Here is an 18,970-nt window from a genome sequence, read left to right as displayed (position 1 = left end):
CATTGTTCTAGCCCCTCCCGGAGGAGGTGCTGGATAGACAGATGTGCATGCTGCGTTGCCCTGGTAGCTGTGAAGTGACTGGTGTGTCAGGGAGTACAGCCTAGGCATGGCTGAGGAGTTGGGATTGCTTGTAAGGTTAGCCCACCCGCCTCCACTCGCACCCAAGGGCCCGCGGTGCGAGGGCCCTGCGCAGTCTTAATATCCGCCCCGTGCTTGGCAGGAGTTCTCCGGTGCCACCTGGAAACCTGAACTGTTCTGGGAGGCTGTGTAGAGTCTCTAGAAATGCACCTGCCCAATGCGCTTGGGTTAATGAAATGAAATCCTGTTTCGGGGAGGGGGAGAACTGGATGGAATCTAGTCAAACAGTCTCTGGTTCCAAGTGAGTTCTGCAAGTCGGGGCTGCGCGAGACGGGGCACTTGCTGATCTCATGGATGCAGACAGGGCAGTTGGAATGTGCCCGGAGGCCATAATCCCATTATGGAGCTAGATTGCGCAAGCTCGAGACCCTTTCCAAAAGCATCAATCAGGCATTGGAGAGAGGTTCAATGCAGTGTGTACTAATCTAGCATAGTGCTTCTCATTGTTATTAATTGATGGCCTGTCCCTTTAACTACAGTAAGCTATGACAGCTGCTTTTATCAATCTTTCTGAGAAAGTCAAATAAAATATTTCCTGATTCAGACCAGAAGAATCATTCAGGCTCCCACAGCCTGAAGCTTATTATGGGCAAATGGGTTGAAATTCCTAATTGGTTCACTCACCCTGTATTGACACAACATTTCCCTAGAGTTTTAAGTGGTACAAGTTACTGTGGTCCCAGTTCAGCGAAGGATTTAAGCATGTGCTTTAACTTAAGGTGCTGATCCCATGTATAATACTGCTGTGACAGAGAGCGGCATGCTGGACTTTGTTTTTTAATTTAGAAAAATTCCTTCTGCATAAAATATGGACATCTTTAATATATTGGCTGGTGTAAATCAGGGGATCTCAGGGGAAGTCACTGGAATGATGCTGAGGACTTGGTCCATGGAATTTGCACTCAGAGTTTTAAATGTTGTGCATAGAATAGACTGCCACTGAATGGAATCCCATATTTTTGTTTACATCATAAAGGCCAGATTCTGATCTCACACTGGTGCAACTCCATTGAGTTCTGTGGAGTTAATCTTGATTTACTCCTGTTTTAAATGGTCAGAATAATGCCCTAAATGTTCAGTGAATGCACAGTCAGAAAAAACTTGAGTGTGTGGGACTCAACTGTTTTGATACTGTGTAGTTAGAAATTTTGGGCTCTTGGGGATCAAAACCAACAATCCTCCTCCTCCCTTTTGTAGGTTATTGATCTTTTAATTGTTATGATCTCAGTTGGCTCAAGTATAACTTCTAGGTCTCACCCCTGCCCCTGGGGTATTGATTTTGATGAGACAGTTATGACCAGAGAATTTTTAAATTTTATACCCAGGACTGCTGCATAGGAAATGGCAGCCATGAAGCCAGATTCACTTTTGTTGAAATGCCACCTGCCAAACGTTTCCAGTCACCTCCCGTATGTATGTCATTGAAATGTGAGCATTTTGCCAAGCGCGTGACTCAGCAGTGACTTCCAGCCTATCCATGTACAAGTCTGGTTTTTAAATTAGGACGGACTCTGTAAAATGACAAACTCCTTTTTAATAGTGATGTATCGAAACATTTCTCTTTATTGATGGTTGTCCTGGGAAATAATCAGGCTCATTTATTATTAAAGATTCCCGGCAGTGTCCAGACATATATAAAGACAAGGGGTGGGATTTTCAAGTGCACCTAAGTGACTTAGGAGCATGACAGCTGTTCAAATCAATGGAACTTGTTGACATGAACTTAAAAATTCAGCCCAAGATCCTTTAAGTCAAAGAACCTGCAACCGAAGGCCCCACTGCTGCACTGAGAACTGCGTGGGCAGACCCTGTACCTGGATGGAGTCCCGTTGACTTCCGTTTGGCTGTGTATGGGTGTTTACACCATTCACAGTGCAGTGGTGGGCCCTAGTTGGACAAGTACAAACCATGGACGGAGAAGAAAAGGATAAGCAGCATGGTGACTTAGCACACACCGTATTTCACATGCGTTGGCGTTTTTGTGTCTTTTTGTATTTTCTTTATATTTATTTGGTGAGGAACCAGGGTCCATGGACCTTGTGGAATAGGGTGTTTTAAGGAGGGACTTGGAGGACAATAGGGATGAGTTAGTGGGTCAAGGAAGGGGATTCTTAGGACTAAGAAGCCACAGGGAAGAAAGTACAATAATGATTAACACAGCTGTCACAGTGCAACCTTCCTTTCTAGCCAGGTGTCATAAACAGATAGCTAAGGGTTAATGTCTCTTTCACCTGAAGCACCTGACCAGAGGACCAATCAGGAAACCGGATTTTTTTTTCAACTCTGGGTGGAGGGAAGTTTGTGTCTTTGTCTGCCTGCCTGCTTTTCTCTCAGCTATGAGGAGTGATTTCTATTTCCTGCTCTCTAATCTTCTGTTTCCAAGTTGTGAGTACAGAGATCATGTATTTACATGTCTATAGTTGCTGGAGTGCTTTGAATTGTATTCTTTTTGAATAAGGCTGTTTATTCAATATTCTTTTAAGCAATTGACCCTGTATTTGTCACCTTAATACAGAGAGACCATTTGTATGTATTTTTCTTTCTTTTTTTATATAAAGCTTTCTTTTTGAAACCTGTTGGAGTTTTCTTTACTGGGAAACTTCAGGGAAATTGAGTCTGTACTCACCAGGGAATTGGTGGGAGGAAGAAGTCAGAGGGAGATCTGTGTGTGTTAGATTTACTAGTCTGATTTTTGCATTCCCTCTGGGTGAAGAGGAAAGTGCTTTTGTTTCCAGGATTGGAATTACAGAGGGTGGACTCCCTCTGTTTAGATTCACAGAGCTTGTGTCTGTGTATCTCTCCAGGAGCACCTGGAGGGGGGAAGGGAAAAGATTTATTTCCCGTTGTTGTGAGACTCAAGGGTTTGGGTCTTGGGGTCCCCAGGGAAGGGTTTCGGGGAGACCAGAGTGCCCCAAAACACTCTAATTTTTTGGGTGGTGGCAGCAAGTACCAGGTCCAAGCTGGTAACTAAGCTTGGAGGTTTTCATGCTAACCCCCATATTTTGGACGCTAAGGTCCAAATCTGGGACTAAAGTTATGACACCAGGCCACACTGGCTATTTATTATTTATTTGCAGTAGCATCCACTATGTGCTAGTGGCACCTTCAGAATGCTTGAGGACAGTCCTGCTTTCAGGAGGTCACAATTCAAGGATAGACAAATGAGCAAGGGGTGGGAAGCAACCACTGGCAGTTTACATACAAACCAATGTGATCCACTGAAAGTGGCCTGACACCTATGGGGACTGTCACAGACTCTGGGTGAAATCATCAGTAGAGCCAGGGTTTCCCTATGTGGACAAGCATGGGGCAGCATGGGAGAATGTGTGGAGGTGATTATGTGAGAAGTTGGCAGGCCAGGCTGGGATCAGTGGTAGGGTAAGAGATGGATGCTGGGGAGCAGGGCATGAGGGGGTTTTTGACAAGGGAGGATTCGGAGGGAGGCGTGGAGTTAAACACATCTTTGAAACATGTGACAAGAAGTTTTAACTTGATGTGAATTTGCAGATGCAATACCTGCTTCCCTGTGGATGGGGAGATGGCTCCCAGCAGTGGCCAGATTGCTGTTTAACATGGAGGTTACTAATGAGCATGCTCGCTATTCATTTATTCCATATATTCCCCCACCCCCGCTTTCCTTTGTCGTCCTCATCATAGGTAACGTTCAGCTCAAATGTCCCCGAAGTCTGGGGGAGCTGCTGCATTGGCTGTAGGAGCTGGAGCCCGTCCCTGCCTTTATAGCAGCAAGAGTGATGTGCTGCAGTGCCATCTGCAGAGCCTGGCATGGCCCAGGCTGTTGCTTACAGCCTTTGTTGTCTGCTCCCTCAGGTGCATTGGGCGAGATCATCAGCTGGTGTAAATTGGCCATGCTTCTCTCAGGCACCGAAGATGCTCTTAACGTCTGTTTGCGCCAGCTGGGGGTCTGGCCCTCAGTCCCTGTGCTATGCTGGCACTGATGCAGGAGGCTGGACTGGTCGGTGTTCCTAACGTTTCAGGCAGAACTCTAAAGTAACTCGTGTTTCCTGTTCTAATAAAACCCTGTCACATTAAGGTGACTGGCCGGAGAGGGCTGGATATACCCCTGGCTCTTGGGCCATGCATGGGCTGCACTGTGTCTGTGGAATTAGAGTAACCCAGATAACTATTTGGTGCATGCCCCTGGGAGGTACTAGAGTATATGTGACAGAGGGACCGCAGAAGATGCCATCCAGTAAGTCTGCAGTCTGACACTGGGGCCGATCCTGCCCCTCCTATCCCAATGCCTGGGCACCCAAATACAGAGGGTTAATATGGAGGGGCTGTAGATGGCCAGAGATGGGAACCTGCAGAGGGGCTCCTATTGCTTCCTTCCCTCTGAGCTCTCCCAGCCCGTTAGGGCACCTGTGTGTGATGCTGTACAGCTGGAATTGTGGGGTGGGGTTGGTGGATCTGCTGTTGGCCCCACCTCTCCACAGCCAAGCAGGGGGCATACTGCAGCACACTGAGGCAACAGGCTGCCTGTAACAGGGTGGCCTGCCCCGCCAGGGTGTCTGTTCAATTACTGGGCCCAGCTGGGGCAGGCAATCCTGGTAAGTGGCAGGAGAGCTGAAGGTGGGCTGCTGGGGCTGTCACTGGAGTGGATAGATGCACAGAGTGAAAGGCCACTGGACCCTGCAGCTGGTGCCGGGCGGAGAAATGGCTTTAGCTTATGGTACCCTGAGTCTTTTGTTTGAATTAGTACATTGTGCTTCGAGGGAGAAGGGCCTGAAAGAGACCTGGGTGTGGCATTAGCCCTCCCTTGGATGGAGAGACAGGCCAGCAACCTACATGTGGTGGAGAATGCAGGCAGGCAGTTGGCCCCTGGAACAGAGGGAAACTGAGGCAGCAGAAGGGTAGGCAGTGGAGGAGAAAAAGCAGTTACTGAAAAGCCTAAGGCAGACTTGGCAGCAGGTGGGGTTTGTCTGGTGTCCACCCAACAAGAACAGACCTAGACACTCCTCCTGCAACTCTGGGGGAAGCTATAGAAGCAGCCGGAAGCACAGTTTGCTGCTCAACAGCCATGGTGGGAGCAGTTCCTGAAGCAAATTGGCTCCTGGGAGGCTAGCTGGTCCTGGAGAGGGTAGCTCAGGCAGGCCTGGCCCTGAGCTGGTGTCGGTGAAGTTGGGCCCATACAATGACCCTGAGGCATTTTTCCATACGTTTGAGTGAGTGGCCATGCTACTGGCTGGGGGAGTTGACGCGGGCTGCTAGGATGGCCTTGAGCAGTGAGCAGTGTGGGTCTGAGGTAGAAGCTGCATGTTAGCCCGCAGGGGATCAACTCTGGAGGTGTTCCCTCACCAGCTCCATGTCCAGCCATTCCCACGGGGAGCAAAGCATGCCTGCGTGTACTGGCCCAGATTTTGCTGGACCTTGCGCTGGCCATGAGGGAGCAACAACTGTGGTCTGGGGTGAAGGGAGCGAATGATGACTAGCAGCACTTGGTGCTGGAGGATGAGATGATGGCGCTTCGCACTGAAATCCCTCTACAGAGCTGGGCATGGCAGAGAAGGATGAGACACTGGAGACCTGGAGGGTGAGGAGCCCACCCGAAGAGAGTGAAGACTGCCTTGGTGAGGGAATAGACTCTAGAACTTGTTCCAGTGTGGGAGCTCTGTCACAGGGTGGGCTGTGGCTTTAAGGGCCAGGGACAGCCAGCCCTGTCCCATTATCAGAACCAGCTGGGCAGAAGGCAGGTGGTCCCTATAAAGACTGAGACAAGGAGCTCAGCTGGAGCAAGAGGTGCAGGTGGTGGTTGTTTGTTTGAACTGATAAACTCTGCCCTGAGGGAAGGGCCTGACAGAAACTTGGGAATGGGATTTTTCTTCAGCCTGCCACGTTGTGGTTTCAGGGAGGTGAGTCATCACTGTAATTCTGTATTAACTTCTAGAAGATGGTCTTTAAACCACATACCGAAAGACTGCTTTCCTGTTCAGTTCTGTAGGGTTTTCCCATAAGATTCTGGGGCATGGAAGAGAATTTTGCCCATTATCTGTTGTCTTTTTGTTTGATTTTTTAATTTAAATGGTGGATTTTCTTTCTCAGTTTAGAACAATGACTATATTTATATGACTTATGTCTATTCTCTTCTAAGTCTATGTCATTATTTGACTGGAAATAACTTTCCACCAAATATCTCTGCCCCTTTATCCTGTACCGAAGGTGCCATCCATAAGTTCTTGCAGCAGTTTTTACCTCATGTTAAATAAATTATAGCAAACCAGAAACGAACACAGAAGTGACATAAAAGCAGCAAAGAATCCTGTGGCACTTTATAGACTAACAGACGTTTTGGAGCATGAGCTTTTGTGGGTGAATACCCGCTTCATCTGATGCATGTCGCATAGTGACATAGTAATAGCAGAATGGTACCTCACCCTTTGAGAAACCCATTTGGATGGCTGTTGTGGTGTGTAGTAGTCCTCTGTCTGTCCTGTCTCAGTCACATGCCTGGTCAAAAGATGTACCAAACACATATGGGACTGAAGTGTTAGGTGCCAAAGCCCCTTGAATGCCGTTTCTGTGGGACCCCATTACGGATGACTCATTTGCTCCCATTCCTAAGGGATAGTTAATTAAACAGCAGAAAGATACGAGGTCGTTTGGTTTTTTGTTTTGTTTTTTACTTCCAATTACATAGCTGATCCCATCAAATCTTGTGGGGTAACCTAAAATGACATCATCTTAAAGGGTACAAGATACGCAGAATAAGATAAAACTAGTCAGTCTGGACTCTAGGACCCAGTTTCCCAGTCATTGTGGGTTTATATACTGAGTGTCCAATAAAAACCACGTCTCATTTCTACCCTGATGCCTACTGCCTTCATCCCTTAGTGCCTGGCACATCCACAGCTTCACTTGCCGCACTCTCAGTCTCCATTTAGACAAGCCGCAGAGCAAGCAGCACTACGGAGCGATGGTTTGTTTGCGTGGTGTTGGCTGTCTTCAAGACCATCTCATTGGTACACAGGGCCTCGGGGTGACTGTGCCTTTGAGGAGGACCCTATCTTGTGTGGTACACCCCCCTTTCGGCATCTGTGCCAATCTCTTTTGCCCGGTTTTTAAAAGCCCAGGTGTCTCAGGAGTGAGTGGAAAGGTGTTTTGAGTGACACTGTGGCCTTGTGTTAATTCCCTTTCCTTCTCCTTTGGGAGTTACCCCACTGCCATGTTTCATCTCTTTGCAGTTCAAAATATTGTTTTTTTTTCATTGTATTTGAATCACCTTTTCTCCAGCTGCACAGCAGCTCATGGAGGAGAGCGGCATTAAGTAACCATAATGTTCACATTGCTATAACAACAACTAAGCAGAACAATAACTCGGCATAATTTACATTGAGCTTTTCCTGTACATCGTGGGGACTTGTTGGAGCTCAGGTTTACAAACGCAAGTGACCCTGATAATGATTCTCCTTCAGTGTTTCATATGGGAACAGTTTCTGGTGGGACAGTCCGTTTATACTTGGCAATCGCTCCAGTGTCTTGCAGGTAGGGAGTGTAACTTACAGACTGGTCTCATTACAACTTGCAGGGAAATTTGGGGTGTCCTTTTTCATGTGGTCAGCCTATTTTCCCTGGTCTGTCTTCCAGGGAGCTGAGACAAAACAGGTCTCCACTAGCTTACAGGGTGTGGGTGTGTTCTAGACATATGGATTGGCCTTGGTTTTATCCCTTTGAAAGCAGAGACTTGTGGGGCTTAGGTGCCAGATCAGAATCTCAGAGGTCTTTCGCCTGCCTTCTCTCCTCTCCCAGCCCCGGCAGGACTGTGTAGCAGTTTCCCTCAGCTGCTGGATCAGGGAGTAGCTGGCAGTTCTCTACCCTACAGAACTGGGTCAGGGGTGTTCTCTGGCACTGCTGTGGTGAGCCCGTTACTGTGGCGGAGCCAGGAGGTATCTTTGTGGGGAGTGGCAGGAGGTCCCTAGTGACTGTCGGCCACCCGCCGGCGCACTGAACCTACCTCTTGTTCGGCCAGTGCCTGCGTGGGGCCACGTGTTCAGTGCCAGGTAGGGAAGAAGCTCTGGGACCTTGGAATTTGCTCCAATGAGCAGTAGCAGAATAGGCTCCAGAGCAGGCTTCACTGTTTAATGAATAAGAGGCTACGGACCAAATTCTCTGGTCCCGCAGGCTGCTCTGTGTTTATGCCGTGCAAAGTGGCTGTAAACCAGCTGGGAATTCACAGTGGAGACTCTCCTGGTGGCATTACCCACCCACCTGCATTTTGGACAGGCTGGGCATGGCCCCAGCCCTCCACTGTCATAAGGAGCCTGTGCCAGCCTCATTTGTGTTTGACTGAAGCATAAATGCCACCACTTTGCTGGGGAGTTAATGCCAGTGGTTGATCTCCCTCACTGGTCGGTGTGCCTTTATTTCCTGCCTTGTCCCCTTGCAGTACCAGTGCTGCATGATCTCTCCCATCCTCAGCAATTCAACCTTCAGCCCACATCTCTCACAGGGCTGGGTGGCTGCTGGCTGTGTAGCAACACAGCTGGAGGTGTCCTACAAGGGATGTCCTCTTCCCCCGTCTGACCACAGCTGACGCTGTTCTACCAGCATCCTTTCTCCCCCCCAACCACAGCTGGAGGTGTCCTACCAGGGACGTCCTCTTCCCCCGTCTGACCACAGCTGGAGCTGTTCTACCAGGGACTTCCACTGCCCCCATCCCCACCACTACAGCATCCTCTAGTGATGCCTTGGCTGGGGGGAGGCAGATAGAGCTACACAGAAAAGAAAACACATCCAGGACTTGTTAACCTACCCAGGTCAGGTCCAGAGAACTGGAGGGGGTGGCGTGCATCCCACTGGCCCACTCTCTCTCCACCCCATCCCCTGGCACAGACCCCCACCCTGTGTAAATTCCAGGGGTAGGGGGGTAATTACACCCCCATATGTGAGGCGAGTGTGAGATCAGCATGTGGCTCCCCTGGCTTGCGTGGTGTCTAGCTTCTGCCCAGATGTGGTGATGTGCTCACAAGAGGTTTTTGGTTAATAATGGTGATGCATTAAGATCGTGTCTTAAACCCATGGCCTTTATACTCTGAATATGTTTCTGAAGTAACCCCAATCCCAGCACTGTGCCCGGGGGTCTGTGTGCCCTGCTGGGTGGTGGGCAGTATTACCTTATCTCAGGAAGTGGAAGGGGTTTCAAGGAGAAGCCAGAGAAGCTGAGACATTCTGGACTCTGGAACTGAAAGTCTTAATGTGACGGGTGCCACCTTGGCTGGCTTACTGGGATTTGAGGCAGGGGCCTCCAGAGCGAGACATGTGAATCTGTCCGCCTTGAGCTCAAGAGGCGAGTTTCTCTAGCCTGGGTGGTAACAGACCCATGTTCTCTGAACTGGGTACAGAGGGGCCCTGTAATAAACACTGACCAGTGGGTTGTTACAGAAACACCTTAAAGTCTGTGCTAGTTTTTCCCCAGAGTTCTCTGGATGCCGCTTTCCTCTCTGATGTTTGTGTCCCAGATAGTGGGTTATGACGAGAGCATCGACTGAGGAGGTGAGTTCAGAAAGACTGAATTGAAATGAAAAAAGATATTGTCTTGTTGGTATCTCTCCTCATCACAATCATTTTTTGGGGGAGGGTCAGTCCTATCCTATAACTAAAGCACCCATTGCAACTTGCCCGTAAACTCTCAGGGTTCTGTGCCTCTGAGTCACTTCTGCACTTTCTGTGATTGGGTTTCTCTTAGTCACAACGGTCACTGTACATAGATCTTAATAGCTCTCTGCTTTGCCCACATCTGTGTGTGCCCGTCTAATTGGTTCTGTATGACTGTGGGGTTGCTGATGCAGACTGAAAAATCAATACTTTTTTGACATAGAGTCAAGAATTTGTTGAACCACAGCACCTCAGAATGCAAATCAGCTGCTTTACCAGAAGCCAGTCTACTGATTCTAATGTCATCACATGGATGACTTCAGAAAAATGGATTTTAAATTGATGCATCATTTCCACGGGACTTCACTCATTAGAGATTGGCCCAAACCAGAGCTGCCCTCCCCTGGATTCTGGGGGGAGTGGATTCAAACTCCATTTCTTGTGCTTATCTCCATATAAACAAATGGCACAGCATCCCCATGCTGAGCACAATGAGCAGTAAAGTAAGTTCACTCGGCACAGCCATGGAGCCCCCGACGCCTAAGGAAATGTGCCCGCAGTCTGTCCTGAAGGCTGCAAACACTGGACAGATTTAGATTTGGGAGCCTCTGCTGCCCATGAGCAATTTCTATCTCGCTGCTGCAGCAGGGGTATATTGAACTTAACAAAGAGATTCGGCCATGCAAATGGCACGTCATTGACTTAAATGAGCCAAGTGCTGCTTTTGGTTTTAGGTAGGGGCCTCCCACTGAAATGAGTGGAAACTTGTCTAGTCCAACCCCCTGCTCAAAGCAGGACCAATCCCCAACTAAATCATTCCAGCCAGGGCTTTGTCAAGCTGGGCCTTAAACCTCTAAGGAAGGAGATTCCTCCACCTCCCTAGGTAACCCATTCTAGTGCTTCACCACCCTCCTAGTGAAAAAGTTTCTCCTAATATCCAACCTAAACCTCCCCCACTGCAACTTGAGACCATTGCTCCTTGTTCTGTCATCTGCCACCACTGAGAACAGTCTAGATCCATCCTCTTTGGAACCCCCTTTCAGGTAGTTGAAGGCAGCTATTAAATCCCTCTCCCCTCCCTTCTCTTCTGCCGACTAAATAACACCAGTTTCCTCCTCCTCTCCTCATAAGTCATGTGCCCCAGACCCCTAATCATTGCCCTCTGCTGGACTCTCTCCAATTTGTCCACATCATTTCCGTAATGGGGGGCCCAAAACTGGACGCAATACTCCAGATGTGGCCTCACCAGCGCCAAATAGAGGGGAATAATCACTTCCCTTGATCAGTTGGCAGTGCTTCTACTAATGCAGCCCAATATGCCATTAGCCTTCTTGGCAACAAGGGCAAACTGCTGACTCATATTCAGTTTCGCATCCACTGTAATCCCCAGGTCCTTTTCTGGGGAACTGCTGCTTAGCTAGTCTGTCCCCAGCCTGTAGAAGTGCATGGGATTCTTCCATCCTAAGTGCAGGACTCTGCACTTGTCCTTGTTGAACCTCATCAGATTTCTTTTGGTCCAGTCCTCCAATTTCTCTAGGTCACTCTGTACCCTATCCCTACCCTCCAGCATATCTACCACTCCGCCCAGCTTAGTGTCATCTGCAAACTTGCTGAGTGTGCAATCCATGCCGTCATCCAGATCATTAATGAAGATGTTGAACAAAACTGGCCCCAGGACCAACCTCCACTTGATACCGGCTGCCAACTAGACATGGAGCCGTTGATCACTACCTGATGATCTAGCCAGCTTTCTATCCATCTTATAGTCCATTCATCCAATCCATACTTTTAAAACTTTCTGGCAAGAATACTATGGGAGTCCGTATCAAACGCTTTGCTAAAGTCAAAAGATATCACATCCACTGTGTTCCCCATGTCCACAGGCAGGCAGATCAGTTCTCAGATAAGTACAGTAGACGTCTAAAGGGAGAAATTCACCTCTGTGCAGAGGGACTCAACTGTGATGGGGAGTGTACCTTGCACAGGCTCTGAAATGGTTAATGTGGACCTGAGAAGCCAGGAAGGCTACCTGCTGCACCTGGGAGGTGGGCCAGGCTTAATTCAAGATGAGTCACAGCTGGGAGAGGAACTGGGTGGTAAGTTTTAACACAGGACATTTGGAGCAGAAGGAGGCTTCAGGGAGAAACTTTACCAGTACTCTGTGGGACTGGAGTGGTGAGACTGGGGAGAGTTTGCTCTGGGATCCTGTCCTGATTAGAGACATCTGGCAGGAGTCCAGGAGAGACATAGCAGCCACTGGCATAGAGCAGACTCTGGTGGGAAATCCTGACCAAAGGACAGGAACTGGACCTCCAAGGAGAGACCCCTGGCAGGCATTCAGTCAGGGACCAGAGCAGGGGAAAGTTGAGATGGGAATGAGGACAACAGTGGGCTTACGTCTGTGTTTTATGGTTTGGGAGTTTGTCAGGGATCCCAGGGGAGGATCCTGAGAGAAGGATGAACCTAGCAAGGTTGTGGGGGAATTGGATTTGTCTTGCGTGCCCCCAAGTATCACCTCACTTAAAAACTTCTTGCTTACAAAATCAGACATAAAAATATAAAAGTGTCACAGCCTGCTCATATTGAAAAATTGCTACTTTCTCATTTTTACCACATATTTATAAAATAAGTCAATTGAAATATAAATCCTGTACTCACATTTCACTGTATAGTATATAGAGCAGTACAAACAAGTCATTGCCTGGATGAAATTATAGCTTGTACTGACTTCGCTAGTGCTTCTTATGTAGCCTGTTGTAAAACTAGGCAAATATCTTGATGAGTTGATGTACCCTCTGGCAGAGCTCTGTGTACCCCAGAGGTATACGAAACCCTGGTTGAGAACCACAGCTCTAGTCCATTTCCTGCCAATTTGTGAGTGCTACGTCGATTTGCTAGTGCTTTGTCCACTCGGTGAAATAATCTCCCGATTTAAACAGCATTTCGCTTGGGAGACTTGCCTTGAGATCAGGGTGACTTTCCTGGTATTCAGCCTGAATCTTCCTTTTATTTTTATCTAATTTCTTCCACCTCTTTTGTGTCCTAAACCTCTCTCCATCCTCTCTATGTACACTCTTCAAACATTACCAAGTCTGCACCGAGAGATGCTTAGCCCATTTCAATGAGCTTTGCGTTCTCTCTGTACTAATCTCTCCAGGCGTGTGATGATTATTGTTGGTTGAAACAGACAGCGAATGGTGTTCAGATATATAGCGTGATAGAATCGGGCCCTTTGACAAAGAGCACGAAGGGACAGGTGTTGAGTTGTGGCTGCTGACCCTCATTGGCTGAAGGTTACACATGTCGTGTTACTTTTGTTATGCTGTTTGACCTGCTTCACCTCTTGCTTATCTGCCCCATTTACTAATGATGTCTTGTCTGTAAGACTGACAGCTCCTTGGGGTTGGGATTGTCTGACACATGGCGCAGTGGGGGCCTGCTTGTGTGTAGGACACTAGCCCTTGGCTGGTCTGTAGGTGCTGCTACAGCTGAAATGTTTAATCACAAGGAAAACATCTAAGGAGAGGAAGCTCAGCCCTGCACTCTCGAGAGCCACTACCTATGCTGAGAGCATTATCTTAGCCACAGAGCGGGGAAAGAGACAAGCAAGATAAGTGCGGTGTTTGCGGACAATACTGGGCCTGAGAAGCTTCCTGAGGGAGTGGAGGAATCGAACATAGATACATAGAAGAACCCAACCAAAGGGAGTTTGATTTGAGGAGCCAGGGAAGTGGTTTGTATTCAGGTGTCAAACTAGCTTAGGGAGAAATGAGCCAAATGTCAGTGTTGGATTTAATACTTTGACATTCTGAAAAATGCGAGTGACAAATGATATGAAAGGAGCAATGCTGGTTTCTTGGGGCACCTGAGATGAAGGTCTGTCAGACGCCACAGTGCTAGAAACGGACTAAGGATTAGTAGCTGTCACAATTAAAAATTCCAAATTGGAGAGGGTTAGTGTACAGATGAACATGAGAACCTCCCATGCTAAGTTACACTTTACGGTTACACACAGGATCATGAAATTATCCAGCTCGTGGTTTTACACTGCCACCCATCCCTGTAGTATTGGAGCACCTTCCCAATTAACTTCCAATGAGCCCCATAGACTTCAGTGCTAAAGCAAAAGTGTCTTTATGGTGTTCTGCACACAACTAGCAGTTCAGGTTGAAATAAGTGATAAGTGCTGAAAGGTCAAATGCCTGATCTCCTCTGTACCAGTAATTTGGTCAGGGTTGGTTGGTTTGACTCAGAAGCAGGACAGAGAGACAGCCAGGCAGCCAGAAAAATAGTTTGTATAAAAATCTGAAATAAACCCTGGGAGTCCTAAGCTCTTGTAAAGGCCCTTTCCTGTGCTCTGCTTCAACAGGAGCAGAATCAGGTCCTGAACGGGTGAAGAGGCATTACTCATCTGTAGATAGATTTGGATGGATGGCTAGAGTTTTGCACATATATTAAAAGCAGCAAAATGGACATTTGAATCTTAAACTCACAGTATTTGTGCATGCAAAATTTTCACTTATCTGTGCACTTCAATTGTATTCCAGTATAAAGTATGCATATACATTTAAATGCTAATTTCCAGGGGGCTGGAGTAGAAAAGTATGCATTAAATTTTTGAGAGTTTGCTCATGGAATCTGTTCAGTAGCATTTTTCTTACTTTGCATGTAATCCCCAGGTCCTTTTCTGGGGAACTGCCGCTTAGCCAATTGGGATTGGAAAAATGGAGATAGGTCTGTCAAGAATTGTAGCCTCACTTGTACCCACCTGCAGGGGTATGTACTAGTATGCAAAGAAACTGGCAGGCCCTGGTGCCGTCTATTTGGACTCTGTTCTTGTCAGATCTTTGGAGCGAAGCAGAGTTGGGCCTTACTGAATAAAACCTAGTGTAGATGCTGAAGGGAATGGTGATAGTGAGAGGGCATTCTCCTCTGTCAGGAAACAACCTATGTATGCCTCCGTATGGCAATAGAAACATCATGGCAACATTGGAGATCACCCATGATAATTAAACTCTTGAACAGCTGTTGTCATTAAAAATCTCCTGATGTTTTCCTAAATGTCCTAGCCAAATTCTATTTGGGCGGTTACATGCCAGGTGAAGTTCCAGCTGGATTAGGTATTTCTTAACTTCCTTTTAGCATGTTTCTCATTTAACACAGCTTCTGCATTGCAGGAACCCCTAAGAACAGTTTGGCTTGGAGAGAAAGCTTAGGGAAAGGTCTGTGTGCTGTTGTTTTAGGTACAAGGAAGGCCATGCCCGGGAGCAAGATGTTTCTGACTTGATGAAGGCCAGTGAGACCTGCTGGGTGCACAGGACCTTTGCAAATCAGACCACTTTTTACATGCATTAATTGGATAAGTAAATGTTCATGATAAGTTGATGTATTATTATTTAGCATATATTTTGATTTATAAATATAAAATTGAATGTATATTTTATATTTGTGTATTATGTGTAATCCTGTTGAGTGGGTGTGCGTATACACCCATGCCATCCTACAGGATAGTGTATGTGCAAACAGGAATTATTTGGGGACAGTTCTGTGGTCTGTGTTATATGAAAAGTCAGACTCGATGATCTCACAATAGTCCCTTCTGGCCTTGGAGTCTGAGTATGTAGATCTGTAAAGTTTTCTTTGGAAGAAAAATACTCTATAAATCTGTTGTTGCTATAATAGTGTCACATTGCAACAACTGGAGGCCATTATTTTTCTTAGAAATAAGGTCAGTCACAATGAACAACATGTGCCTTATGCTGCAGCAAGTTGATGCAGAAATTGTTTTGTGAGAAATAGCACCAAGCTACAACTGGAAGCACGATGAGGACTCCTAAGGGACAGCACAGACAGCTAGAAGAATGAGCAGCTAGTGCTTCTAGGCAGTCAAATGTGAACTGCTGAGAGGGTTAATATGGCCTGAATAACACAACAGGAGTGAGGGTGAAAGCACACACAGAAAATGAAGATAATTTTTACAAGTATGTGTTTCTGCTTCTGAGATATTAGTTTAGAGATGAGCCTTAGCTTTAAGAAAGGTTGCGAATCTGATATCTCTAGTGGGCACATTGACTTTCTTGACAGACCATGGCTATGAAGTCACTTATTCTATTCTGTTGTACCTCACCATTTGTCATATCTTTATTTCATATACTTAGTTCTAAAACCATGTGGAAATATCACAGTGGAATCACAAAGACATCATGATTCCTGAGTCCTATGCTTTTTAAACAAAAATGTTCTCTTAGTTGTCTGTTGCTTTGGTCACCATTTTGAATTATTTTGTGTGACTTCAGAATCATTGGAATTCTGTGTCTAACTTTTTTTTTTTAAAAAAAAAGCCAAATACAAGGTTAAAAATGTGGAGAGTAAGGGTGGTGCAGAGGAAGGGCAGGTGGAGATCAACAGAGCAAAAGGTCCTTGTAGAAAATCATGAAATACTGTCGTTCCTTTAAAACTCAGTAACATATTGTACAAACTTTGTTATGGATGAAAAACCCGTTATTGTTTTGTTGGTGCACAGTATTGAAATTTGCTTCTGGGTATTTTGACTTGCTAATATTTTATTTTCTCTCTTCCAAGAAGGGGAGGGAGATATTTGGGGTGGTAATATTGAAATACGACCCACATTTATAACAAATGCTGCAGTAGCAGCACAGCAAAGATGGAGAAACTGGCAATTTGGTATAGAAAGATTTAGATCCTTTTTAGTACTAAAGCAGATAGATCACAAATTGAATTCCATGCAGTAGAAAAGCTAGTATGTCTGAGGACAAAGAACAAAACCAGGAAGTGTCAACTAAAATAAAAGGTGCCCTTAGTAGAAATATCTCCATTTGTACATCTTAGGTACCACTGTAATGAAATCCAAATTAAATGCTGGACTGCATGACTAGAGACTGTCTCAAAATCCTGATTTGGGATTAGAGAGAGGATATTGCATTTGTGCAATTCCTGGCGTAATACCATATTTCTGGGTGTGACTCATTCAGGGCTGTGGAGAATACGTATCAGGTGGAGGATTGGAAGCACATTGATGAAAAGTCAGACTCCTACAGTAATAAGTGCTTCATGGGATCTGAGGAGTCATTGGACCCTTCAGGGATTAGCTGATCCCCCACGTGGGTTTCTCCTGCTCACTGGCCAAATCCAGGAGTTTGTGGGAATCACTCAGAGGTTGCTAGGGAGTAAAGGATTTGGGCTGCTGGGACTCCACTATAGAGTAACTCCTGGCAAGGTACACTCTCCTCTGGCCTGTGCTCCCAGCGTGACCAACCAACGCTGGCTCCTAACGTCTCAATTTGGCTGAGAACCAGCAATGGGGAGGCATGCTGAGCCAAGAGGTTGGGCTGGGGTGAGAAGGACCCAGCATGGATCCCAAAGAAGTTCCTATAGGAGGGTGGCACCGGTGGATGAGAAGAGACGGCAGAATATACATGCCTGAGAAGCCAATGGGGAGAGAAGGCGGGGGCTTTGGCACTTGACAGAGGGCCCTGGTGAGGCTATACAGGGAGAGCAGATGGAAGAAAAGTGGGAGACGAGTTGTGGTTACTGCTAAGGGGTGAGGGAGGGAATGGGAAAGACTAAATGTGTGATTACTTGTTACCTGTCTCCACCAATAAGTAAACTCACTTCCTTGTTCTTGCCGTATCTCCTCGGGTATTTCTGTCCGTTTTTGCAATACACCTCACAGGGAGTGAGCTCTTTTGCCTGTGTCCTATTGATCAAGATGGGAGAGGTGGGGAGGGGGATTCTCGGCTCCAGATCCTTTTTGGCCTCCTCTCTTTTGAGGTTGCAGGTGCCTTTTCTCCTTGGAGATGGGCTGAGTAAACCTTCACCATATGCAAAGCAGATTTCGTAACAAGGACAAGGTTTAGTAAAAACAGGAAGTGGTGTGTAAACAAAAAAGAAACTTGTTCTCATAGCCAGATCTACATTTCCCTTGTGAAAGGAGGTTCTTTGTGAATTTAGATGCTAAAATATAAGAAGTTCCTACTGAGCATGTGTGAACTGTGATTCTCCTCCCATCCCTATGGCTTATAAAGTGGCCATATTTAGGCAGATTTTCTTGGAGATGGCAGCAGGCACATCGTGGACACAAAGGTCACCTCTTTGTCCAACTTCAAATCCCTACTCCAAAGCCTGGAGGAGCTAGGGCTTTGCAAACAGTCACCAGACATTTTTCACTAGGGCAGAACAGCACATTTACCCCCGAACCTCATTCTTGGAAATGGTTACATTGTTTTGGGCGAAGTTTAAAATAGTAATAATTCAGCCTGGGGCAGACACCCAGCATGGAGAACTCACTCCAAAGAGTTCAAGTTTGGCAAGGTTGTAAGCAACTGAAAACAGGGTCCTGTAAAGGAAAGTGTCTGGCAACTTGAATAGCAGGAGATGCTACCAGCCCTGCCTAGAATAAAAACAAGGACAGCAAAGGTGATTCTAGATAAAGAATAATATCGACTTGCTGTGCGCAGTGTAGAACAATCAGATTCAAATTCCCAGTTTGGCCCATTACATACATGTGCCTTAGCTGAGAGATTCTTATGTGAGCTAGGGTCTGGACACATAATTCCCTCTAATGTCTGGGGAGATTGTTTCAGTTTTCAACAGACTGTATCTCACTAGTTTAACTCCTGTGCAGACCATTGCACATAATAAAACATTACAAGTCTTTCAGTGGTTGCCAATTCTGTTTAACTCCAGGGCAGCCACAGTCTCCGCAAAACTGAAGGATTGCATCTCTGCACTGGGCCTCTTGGCAATTACCGGTTAAGTTGTGGGTTTATGTTGTTGCAGGTTCTTTCCGGATGTGTAAACCAAGTAAATAGTTAAACTGCAGTTCCTTTATTAGCTCCCAAAGCAAAGTTCTTTAGAGCGTGACACTATCCCAGAAAGAGAGGCTATTAGCAGCGCAGAGTTGGAAGAGTTTAACTGCAGGCACAGGTAATTGCTGACTGACTGGAGACAGGCTTGGCTATCTCTAGAGCCTGTTCTGTGCGCCGCAGCGGGGGTGAGTTCATTCTCTGATTCCTTCTCGCAGGGCTGTCAGCTCTAGCCTGCCTTCACCTGAGTCTTCAGAATTCCTCTCACACACCGGCGTGTGAAAATTGAACTTCTGGAAATAAGATAGAACTCAGCCTTTGAGACTTAACCTCTGGCCAGGGTTGCAATAGTGGGAAGGGGTAGGTCCCTCATTCAGAGTCCCCTGGGATGTTTAGGT

At 46.6% G+C, this 18,970-nt stretch overlaps 1 protein-coding gene across 2 annotated transcripts in view; it reads left to right on the top strand.

Moving 5' to 3' along the window:
* HTR2C (5-hydroxytryptamine receptor 2C) overlaps nt 1-18,970 on the top strand; it is a 436,533-nt gene that overhangs the window by 70,848 nt on the left and 346,715 nt on the right. The window contains exon 1 of one of the 2 annotated variants that reach the window (XM_030574616.1): nt 9,587-9,645. The exons of the other annotated variant lie outside the window; for it this stretch is intronic. Within the exon in view, the coding sequence (XP_030430476.1) occupies nt 9,622-9,645 (24 nt within the window). The 5' untranslated portion in view covers nt 9,587-9,621. Of the gene's footprint in view, nt 1-9,586; nt 9,646-18,970 lie in introns of those variants that run through there. 2 annotated transcript variants of the gene reach the window in all.

Source organism: Gopherus evgoodei, chromosome 9 (genome assembly GCF_007399415.2).
Source record: "Gopherus evgoodei ecotype Sinaloan lineage chromosome 9, rGopEvg1_v1.p, whole genome shotgun sequence".
Taxonomy (NCBI): domain Eukaryota; kingdom Metazoa; phylum Chordata; order Testudines; family Testudinidae; genus Gopherus; species Gopherus evgoodei.
The sequence above is the reverse complement of the archived record's forward strand: the minus strand, read 5'-3'. Positions and strand labels throughout refer to the sequence as shown.